The 10,890-nt window shown below is 38.4% G+C and overlaps 1 protein-coding gene across 1 annotated transcript in view; it reads right to left on the bottom strand.

The window, feature by feature from the left end:
* Window positions 1–10,890, bottom strand: part of RASGRF2 (Ras protein specific guanine nucleotide releasing factor 2) — a 493,174-nt gene that overhangs the window by 305,343 nt on the left and 176,941 nt on the right. The window contains exons 3-4 of the mRNA XM_007943466.2: window positions 3,460–3,607; window positions 1,165–1,254 (exon numbers count right to left, since the gene is read on the bottom strand). Coding sequence (XP_007941657.1) covers window positions 1,165–1,254; window positions 3,460–3,607 — 238 coding nt within the window. The remainder of the gene's footprint in view (window positions 1–1,164; window positions 1,255–3,459; window positions 3,608–10,890) is intronic.

Raw genomic sequence — 10,890 nt, 5'->3', positions numbered from 1 at the left:
TTTTACTCTGATAATGCAGCTCTTGCCCAGTCCTACTTTGAGAGTTTTCTAAGCTAAGTGACTCATCTTCCTCCTCTATATTGGACAATGTTTCTGGACTTTTCATAAAGTTGCACAGTAATGTATCAGACAGTGTTTCTCTGCTATTAGTAAGGTTTTCCCTGGCCTATTCTTTGAGAAGTGGATGGCCTCCTCCTTCTTCCTAGTCTGTCTCAGTCTAATCTTAAGAAAAGATTGAGAAGCAATAAATAAAGATTTAAAGATGTATATTCAGGGAAAAAAAAAGGAGCTCTGGTGGCACTGTGGTTAAAACACTGGGCTGCTAACCAAAAGGTCAGTGGTTCAAACCCACCAGCTGCTTTGTGGGAGAAAGATGAGGCAGTCTGTTTCTGTAAAGATTTACAGCCTTGGAAACCCTATGGGGTAGTTCTACTCTGTCTTATAAGGTCACTATGAGTCCACAGTGGGTTTGTGTTTTTTATCCAGGAAAAGTTCTTCAAATGTGAAACATTTCCATATACAATACTATGAACAAAAGTGCTTTATACAGGACAATTAAGATTATGGAACAAAAACCCAGATGACATAAATCAAAACTCCAGGGAATAGAGTGAGTGCCACTGTCTGGTTCATTGCAAAAGTTCTAAAACAACAAATGACAATAAGGTGGGAATATCTGCTGCTCACATGGATTTTAAGTAAGAAAGAAACAATAATAGTAAAATAAAAATCTAAGCAGATGAATTGATTTATTCAATATTCTTACATATGTTTTTAGAAAAATAATTCCTAAATAGCACTGAAAACAATTATTCTTAAAATATAATTTTAAAAAATACTCTCCAAAATATGAAAATAGCACAAAATCAAGAAGTTTAACAACACTTAATAATACAATTGAAGAATACTGTTGTTTTACTGTCCAGCATGGGCATCCTTCCCAAAAAGTCCAAAAGCAGATTTCCAGAACTGGAAAGAAATTTCAAGCTGAAACTTCTCCAGAGAAGGAGCCATGTCTGGAAGCTCTGAGGGCAAGTCTGGAAGCAAGTATAACAGAAACACCCAAACTGCTTCCAGCTCAGAGAGAAAGTGGCAAAGTCATTGCTGCAGCACTGTGTACAGGCTGCCAAAGCCCTTCAAAGGCAGAAAGTCTCAGTGTCTTACCTTTTTGATTTTTTTGATGTCTGGATCCTCATCTTCTTGGTTGCTTTGGTAAGGTCGCATTCGTTCCTTGGTTTTATTAAGAGCGATAATCTAGAACACAAAATTGGTCCATTTTATGATTTGGGAAATAGTAGATTATAGCTATAATCCATAGGGATTTCTGCATACAAAGAGTGTTGATGAGATCTTCAGGAAACACTCACTTTGTATGCACCTTCTCTTCCTTTGGTGCTGATGCTGGAAAGGCATGAACTTCATCCCAAGCCTGGTGTTACCAAGAAAAGGACTTGTAAGAAGTGAGTGGCTATGGAAAGTATAAAATGGGGCCTAGGATTAGGAGATGTGTTAACCCAAAACTCTGTCTTGACTGCCAGTGATATACAAGCCAAGCCTTCCTCAGGAGCTTAGCAGCATGTCAACCATGTCTTCTGAGGGAGTGACACCTAGCTCAAAGCTCTTGCTTCCCATAGGTGACTTGTGGCCTTTCAGGTATACATGGTAGAGCAGACTCACAGTTTTCCCTGGGAAAATGGTAACAACAGGGGAAAATGTGCAGAGGCCTTGGGTAGGTCTACACTAGCCAAGAAGATTTCTAGGAAAATGTAAGGGTTGAAATCTGGATCCCTGCATATCTCTAGCTCAGTTCGGTGACTGTGAAGGGTAACTCAAGACCAAGATGGCCTCTCAACTACACTTAACAATAATATTTACTAAATTACCACTGAGTTGTAGGCTCTCACAAACATTAAGAATTTATACAGGGTTTACTAACCTACAAGTACAAATACTTGACAAATTAAGAGATCATAACTGCCCTTACGTAACTGTCATTATATTTTTGTTTCCAATACCAAACATACCCCTCTGCCATTTTCTGGTAAGGAAGTGGGAAAATAAAAGGAGTGGGAAATAAATTATGGCTTCTGTCAAGAGACCACAGAAGACATACCTGCTAGTGACAGTTTTTAGCTGGAATCTATATTCAGACTAAAATAGAACATAGCAAAGATAGATAAACACACATAAATAAATATTGGGAAACATTGCTGGGTGCTGAGTTTCTCTCATAGAGTAAATACCAAGTTCTCTCACTTAGCAGACAAGCATCTGCTCAAGCTTACTGTGGCAAAGAAAGAACACAATAATTTTGTTTTAAATTACAGTGCCTGATATAGTCTTTTAAAATGCAGGTTTGTTAAGTCTTCTGTTGTTGTTTCTACTATATCAGATTTCAGGCTCTAATCATGAAGTTAACAGCTCTAATGATATGGTGAACACGGGCTGCAACTTATCATCATAGGAGAAGCTATCGTGTCCCAGCTAACGCCTGTGCTCTGTACACTGGAGGTGATATACACAGGGCACAGGAGGTGAAAACCTCTCATAGAATTTACAGACACTATCTTAGGGGAAGGTGTGAGAAAATGAAGAGAAAAATGTCCACTGACGGTAAGAATGACAAAAAGGGTGTCAACACTGAGGAACCTCAATAGTATCTGTCAACAAGGATGCAATTAATAGTAGGGTTCATTCTGTCCTATTTTCTTCTTTGAATCTAAGGCACCTCTGCTCAGAGAGAGGGAAAAATACCTCATTCTCTACATTCCTCTTCAATTCTTCAATTATTGGTCACTTCCCATGAGGAATGCTAACAAGGAAAGCTACACATAAGTTTCTGGGAAAGAATGAGGTGGACTTCCTAATCACCTTCTTCTCTCACTGGTGTCAACCTCTATATGGGGAGGGGATCTGAGAAGTTTATATTCTGAGGGGAGGTAACAAAAGAAGGAGAGCCAGCCTTCTAATTTCAGGAAAAATTCACCCTAGCAAACGTCTTAACCCAAATGTGTCATTCAAACTTCCAGAGGAGAGAAAGATGGACTCTTTAGATGCAGTCAGCTAGAAAAAGTAGTCTTTCTGAATTCATTTTTGATCCTTCCTTAATTGACATTTGAGACTTTAATTGAAACTATGATAGATTCACAATTACTATTACTACAAGAGTCAATCTGAAAACAGTTAAATGTTATGGTCAACTCTTGAATATCTCACCCATGAAGGATATTATCAGATATATGCATATGTAGCATATTTTCCTGTTTTTTTTATAACACATTTATCTAATCCTAAAGTAGACATTATTCATTTCTTAATCACTAGCTCAGACACCTAAATGTTGACGGCACAAGAACTCAGTTTGGGATTAAAATTTTGCAATAAAGCAGCCTTGGGTAAGCATGAGGGGGTGACAATAAACATGAAACAATGAGAAAGAATGTAGTAACTGAGAAATACCTCTGATTTAAGTCTTTCGATTTCTGTATCTTGATCTTCAAGTTGATGTCGTAGTTGATTAGCAGCAATTTTCTCTGTCTCTACAATCTGAACTAGATGAATGTACTTCTGCATTAACACTTCCCTCTCAATCAAAATGTCTGCATAACTTGAAAGAAAATTGCACAGTTAGTCATCAAGATACTGTTCTATTATAGTTCCACATTGGACAAGATACAATGTATTTTTTAAAAGAAGCCATGAATACAGTTTATTTTGCTAGCTTTACTTTATATTTACACTTGGTGTCTTTCAACTCTATAGCTTTTGAATCATTATCCTTTCACATGTTCTTTATTAAAAGTCCATTTTATGATGGCTTCCAACCACAATTTTATCATAAAAGTGAGAAAAGTATAAAGGAAATTTTAATAGTTTTAACAAAGAAAACTGTCCATCTCCTTCAGCAAAGAAACGTCTTTTAAACTGATACCACATACTTTGTTTCCAGGGATGCTACTCAAAATAATTCCCTGGGGGAAGGTACAGATGCTAGCCAATCAGATTAGGCCTGCCACCAAACAGAATGAATACAGTAACCAATCAGAACAGCTACTGGGTATAAGGTGCCAAGTCACACTAATGACCACCAGCTGTGCTTGGCTTTCTTTAGGATTGTGAAACCATTGACAACTTCCTTTCCAAAACTAACAGAAGCACTAATTCCATTCTAGAGATAAGTTTAGATTCTTTGAGGCCTAGTTCCAGCAGCCTAACTTGTGTCCATCTCTTTGGCAAGTTCGGTAAAACAAACTTAGATTTTTATCGACTATGCAGCCACTCCTCGGAAGGAAGATGGGGTGATCTACTTCCGAAGTGATAACGCCTCAGAAACCCAAGCAGGGGTCGCTATGACTCGAATCAGACTCAGCGACAGTTAAGTTTGGTTTGGTTTGGTATGCAATTATCTGGGATCTGGAAATTTTCCCTCTAGATCTTCTGGCAACATCCAGGGTGCTAAAATGTATATTCCTCCATTCATATAATCTTTCCCAGATGGTATGATAATGGTAAAAATTAATAAAAGCAAACCAAAAACCAAACCCATTGACAATGAGTCAATTCCAATTCATACCAACCCTACAGGACACAGCAGAACTGCTGCATTGAGTTTCCAAGGCTGTAATCTTTACAGAAGCAGACTACCACATCTTTCTACCATGGAGTTGCTGGTAGGTTTGAACCACTGACCCTTCATTTAGTGATCAAGCACGTAACTGTTGTGTCACCAGGGCTTCTTAATTAATAAAAATACTTACTATCTATTAAGTGCATAGGATGTGTCATATGTAATCTCATTTCATTCTACCAGCAATCCCAAGCAACAGACTACTATTCCAACTATACAGAGAAAGAATTTAACCTTCCCAGAGGCAAACTACTGGTTTTGGGTCACAGAGCTAGTAGGTGACAGGGGTGGGATTCAAATCAACGTATGTCTGACTCTAAGCACTGTTCTCAACCATAAGCTAAACTGCCTCTGTAGTGAGAAATAACACATTTAATACAAACAAAAATGTTACAGCAGACATGTTTTGAGGTATCTCACTTATCTCCCTTTTTTAGCAACTTGGCCTATTGCATCCATGTGTGTACTACAAAATCTGCCCTCATGATCACATTAAACTGGCCTGAAAAGAGATTACTAATAAACCTAGAGGCACAGGTGGCTCAGTGGTAGAATTCTTGCCTTCTGTGTGGGAGAGCTGGGTTCAATTCTTAGTCAATGCACCTCATACATAGCTGCTACTCATCTGTCAGTGGGGGCTTGTGTGTTGCTAGTATACGAAACAGATTTTAGTAGAACTTCCAAACTAAGACAGGCTAGGATAAAAGGCCTGGTGGGTGATCTACCTTTGAAAATCAGCCAATAAAATCTCTGTGGATCCCAATAGTTTGATACATAAGCAGTAATAGAGATGGTGCAGAACGAGGCAGCATTTCTTCCCATTGTGCATGGGGTCACCATGAGTTGGGGACAAACTCAAATATAGCTAACAATAACAATAACAACAACCCAAACTAATGCAATTAGATTCCCTCTTCTGAGAATCTGGCATTGGGCCTCTGACCTAGGTACTTGGACTGCAATGATATGAACTTGGGAACTCAGGTTGCCATTGAGGGGCTGCCACATTTGGCCACATTCATGCCAAAGCAGTCAGTCTGTTGAAAGAGAAAAGAACAAGTAGATGTTCAGAAAAACAGAAGCAAAAAAGACAGAAAATCTGAGATATAAAGGTAATAACTACTTTAGTTCTGGTCAGCTCTCTAGTCTCTGGTTCCAGTTCCTTGTGACGCCTGAGCACAATGTCAACCCTTGAGTTTAGTGAGATACTGCAGTTTCCTTCTAATAAATTCCCTAAACTAGTTTGAGTAGATTTGTGTTCTTTAGAGCCAGGAGAGTCTTAAGACAATCCTAAAATCATCAATTTAATCCAATTACCTCAACATCTTCAGCACTTACATCATGTGTGTTGTTAGTGTTAGAGAAAAAAGCATGCTGTTGGAAATATTTTTAAGTCACTTGTTCTAAGAAATCACCTGAAGAGAAGAAAGGCAGTATGAGCAGGAGGAGGGGAGGAAGAAGGGAAAAGAGACAAAATCCTCATAGAAATCTGCCATTATTGGGGAGTCCAAAGGATGAAATAATAGGGCATAAGAAAAGTAATTATTATAAAAATCCTACTCTTTTAATTGTATAAACAATTTTATTAGAAATATGCCAAATTTATTAGGAATATACTAGATCAGAGTTATATGCAAAACAATTTTATTTTCCCATTAAAAAAGAAAAATCAAGTCCAGAGCAGGATGTTAGGCTGAGCTCAAATGCACTGATCACTGATGTCCACTTCCCTCCACTTCCCAGGTCCCACTGAAACCACAGCAGCATTGTGAAACAGGAAAATATGCCATGAACACTCCAGAAATTTTGAGAAATTCCATGAAGAAAAAAACTAAATGGAATCAGATTGGTGGGAAAAGCAGCACAGAGGAAACCAGAGACACAGACACTTGCATAAGCATGGTTCTCACCAAGGGTGGCCTGGAGAAGCTCCAAGCTGGAAATCAACAAAGAGCAAGGGTAGGCAAAGAGGCACTCACTCATTAAAGTATTTCCTTAAACAAGCACTTTCAGAACAACGGGAAATTATGTACCTCTTTTCCCATTCCCCCAAAATAGATAAATAAATAAAAGGCATGGCTGGCAGCAGTGACAAGGCCCTCATGAGGGTCACAGCCCAAGACTGGCTCTCTGTAGAAAGGGGATCACCTTCCTAAACAATGCTCCTACAGAAGGAGATGGACTCTGAAAGGTAAGAATAAAGCTTAGCTTTATGCCAGACATCCACAGGAGGCATAAGGGGAACCAAAATAGGAAAGGCCCCCTCGCAGAAGTGAAATAAAGTGTATTAGTTTCCCATTAAGGAGCCCTGGTGGGTCACTTGGCTACTAAGTGAAAGGCCTTACCACTGGCTTCACAGAAGAAAGATCTGGCAAACTGCTTCCATAAAGATTACAGCATATCTGGCAGTTCCACTCTGTCATATGAGGTCGCTAAGTCGGAATTGACTCAAAAACAACAACCATTTTCTTTTGTGTGTAATAAATTACCACAAACATAACACCTTAAAAAAATGTTGAAAAGGCAATAATAATAATAATAACTCTACACATTTATTATCACAGAGTTTCTATGGGTCAGGAGTGTAGGCTCTGTTTACCTGGATCCTCTGCTCAGGGTTTTTAAGGCTGTAGACAAGGTGTGTTCTCATCTGGAGGCTTGAGTGGGGAAGAACCTTTTCTAAGTTCATTCAGGTTACTGAGAAAATTCATTTTCTTGCAGCTATAGAACACATAGTGCCTTGTTTCTTCAAGGCCAGCAGGAGAGAGCATCTCTGACTTCAGGGAGAATTCCTTTCCTCCTTTCAGGGCTTTCAATTATTGAGTCAGGCTCTGCCAAGATAATCTCCCTTTTGATGAACTCAAAATCAACTTTGTTTTGGGACTGTAATTATATCAGAAAAATCTTTTTTCCTTTGCAAATATCAACCTAATCAAAGGATAACTATCCCCAACTCCTTTGCCATATTCTAATGACCAGAAGCAAGCCACAGGTCCTACCAGCACTAAAGGATAGGCAATTATGCAAGGGCATGACTCACTGAGGGTCACCATAGGGTGTATTTGCAATATACAATACACCATTCTACCTCTGACTGAGGTCTAGGGAAAATCCCCAGCCTGCCTGCCTGCTGTCTGCCCACATACCTGAAAGGGAAGCCTACACATGTTATACAAACCCTGCACTGACAGTGACAGAGTAAACTAATCCCAGCTGATAATAACCCACAAGGTCCTTCACTTAGAAATAAGGATGACACCTGAGAAGGAGCTCTGGTGGTGCTGTGGTTAAAGCATTGAGCTGCTAACCAAAAGGCTGGCTGTTGAAACCCACTAGTCACTCTCTGGGAGAAAAATGAAGTAGTCTGCTTCCATAAAGATTTAAGGCCTTAGAAACCCTATGGGGGTCACTATGAGTCAGAATCAACTCAATGGCAGCAAGTAGTAGTAGTAGTAGACACTTGAGAAAAACCACCTCCCCAAAACATAAACCCTCTAGGCAGCACATAAAATGGTACCTGGTGATTTCTACCTGGTACCTGGTATTCATGTCCTCATGTAATCCCTTCTCCTGAGTATGCATTGGACCAAGTTGCCTATCTTCTAATGAACTATGGCAAATGTGCTAGGATGTCATTTTGAAGATTCATTTACAAAAAGACTCTGGCTTCCATCTTGCTTGCCTTCGCTTATTGTCTCGCCAGTTTCCTCTCAGGTAAGTCAGCTGCCATGTGGTCAGTTATCCTATGGAGAGGCCCACACAGCACAGACTTGAAGGAGGAGCCTGGCCAATAACCAGTGAGGAACTAAGGCACGAATTCCATTAACTGGTAAGGAAGTAAATCCTGCCTCCAACCATGTCAGTGGGCTGGGAAGCCAATCCTCTCCCAGTTGAATCTTCAGAGGACACTGAAGTCCTGGCTGACACCTTGATTTTTGCCTTGTAAGAGACTCTGGGGCACAGGCACCCAGGTAAGCTATGCCTGGATTCCCGGCTCACAGAAACTGTGGGATAATAAATATTTATCATTTTAGGCCATTAAGTTTTGGTCACCTACTCTGCAGTCATAAGCAGTCCAAATGAACAAAAAGAACTAACATGAAAGAAAACAAGGCTACTTCAAGCAACAAAGAGAGATTTATTATCTTCATAGAATTATAAGAGAACATTTCAGCCACAAAGCAAAAAGCAGCTGCTTAGGAAAAGAAGTAATCAGGTAACAAGAAGAGTTCTTAGAAACAAAAAATGATTGCTTTCAATTTATAGGTCAATGGATATACTAACCAGTAAGCCAGACACAATTGAAAGCTAAACTGGGTGGTCTGAGAGACAAAATAAAGAACACCAAATGAGAATGCAAAGAGATTACAAATATGAGAGAAAAAAATTAAGCAACATAGAGCATAGATCCAAGAGATCTAGTATCCATCTTAATGAAGATCTATCTTATGGGAATACCTGAAGAGAAAAAACAGAAGGGGAAAAATTTAATAAAAAATAAAAGAAATCTTGCCTGAACTAAACATAGTACAATTAGTTCAAAGAGAAAGCATGGCCCAAATGTGAGGCAGGATATATGAAAAAATTCCACACATGGGCACATCCTGGTAAAATATCAGAGCTCTAAGGACAAAGAAAAATTATAAAAGGTTCCAAAGAGAAACAATAGGTTACCTAAAGGAAATGAGAAGCAAGCTGACATCATACTTCTCTCATCAGTAGCCTGGTATGCTAAATGATAATAGAGACTTAAGGGCAAAATATTTTGGATTAAATTCCCATACTCAGGCCACCATCAACCAATCACATACCAGGATAAGGGAGAAAAAGTTTACTACCCACCAGAGTTAATCCAGGAAAAAAATATGAGAAATATTTCCACCCAAATAGAACAGAAACAAAAATATAAGATGACATGGAAGGCAAGAATACAAGCCAAATAACGTCAGGGAATCTAGAAAGAAGTGAAAAGCTAACACATGCAAAAGCATCCTTCAGGGAATAATATGTTCAGTTGCATATTATTATATGTCATTCCCTATAGGACAAAACACCAACCTTGATACTATAAAACAGAATATGTGTATAATGTGATGTAAATGCCCCCTTTTTGTGTTTCAATTTTTAAAATCAACCATGTAAAATAATGAGCCTTAATTAAATTTAAAGAACAGAATGTAAATGTTTTAAAATTTATAAAGTGAGAAAACCTAATGATAAAAGCAATATCTTATAGTTACAGGAGAGAAAAAAACAGTGAAAACACATGAAATGTCTGAATTATTTTTCATAGCAGAGAGTTAATATATACTTTGAAAAACAGATAAATCAACATAATGGTTTAATAGTACTATTTTAAGCCATAAACTCAACTAATGCAGTAACCAAATATATGTAAGTAACAAAAGCAGAGGGGACAAGGGAGAGAGCAGTGAGAGGTATTGTAAGGATGTTAACACATCCTTACATCTTTATAACAGGGGGTTAATGATACTGGCTAAAATTAGTAAGTCAAGTAATAGACAAAAGGTTGTTGCAGAATACCATACACAAATTACCAATAAATGCATGAAAAAAGGTCCTACATAAAGAAGTACAAATTATTTATGAAAATTGATCAAGATATTTAGAAAACAATAATAGTCTTGGCAAAGTATGGTAAATTGGATACTCTAACATAATGCTACTGAAATGAGACATTCTAGAAGATAATATCACATGTATCAAGACAGATGAAAACATTCATATCCTTGGTGTTAGTAATTTTACTTCTAATAAACTAATCCAAGAAAAATGATGAGATTTTTGCAAAAATTTACAATGAAACTAGATGTTAATCCATTAATGGAAATAAAACTGAGATAATCTAAGTATATATAAAGTATACAAAAAAAAAAAAAAAAAAAAAAACCAACTCACTGTCATCAAGGCAGAGCTGACTAATAGCCACCCCTCCTTGGGTTTCCAAGGCAGTATCACTACAAAAGTAGATTTGTCCAATCTTCTGTGTGAGGAGTGGCTGGTGGGTTTGAACCGCCAGCCTTCTGGTTAACAGTCAAATGTCGTAGGCACTACACCACCAGAGCTCCCATATAAAATACAGAAGTGGTTAAATAAGTAGTACTACCCAAATGGAAGGAGGAGCTCTGGTAGCATAGTGGCTAAAGTACTTGACTGCTAACCAGAAGGCTGGCGGTTCAAACCCACCAGCCACTCCTCGGAAGGAAGGTTGGGCAATCCTACTTCCATAGTGATACTGCCTC

This window comes from Orycteropus afer, unplaced genomic scaffold (genome assembly GCF_000298275.1).
Source record: "Orycteropus afer afer isolate SDZICR_OR568_19922 unplaced genomic scaffold, OryAfe1.0 scaffold00107, whole genome shotgun sequence".
Classification (NCBI taxonomy): domain Eukaryota; kingdom Metazoa; phylum Chordata; class Mammalia; order Tubulidentata; family Orycteropodidae; genus Orycteropus; species Orycteropus afer.
This window is presented reverse-complemented; position numbering and strand designations above follow the sequence as displayed.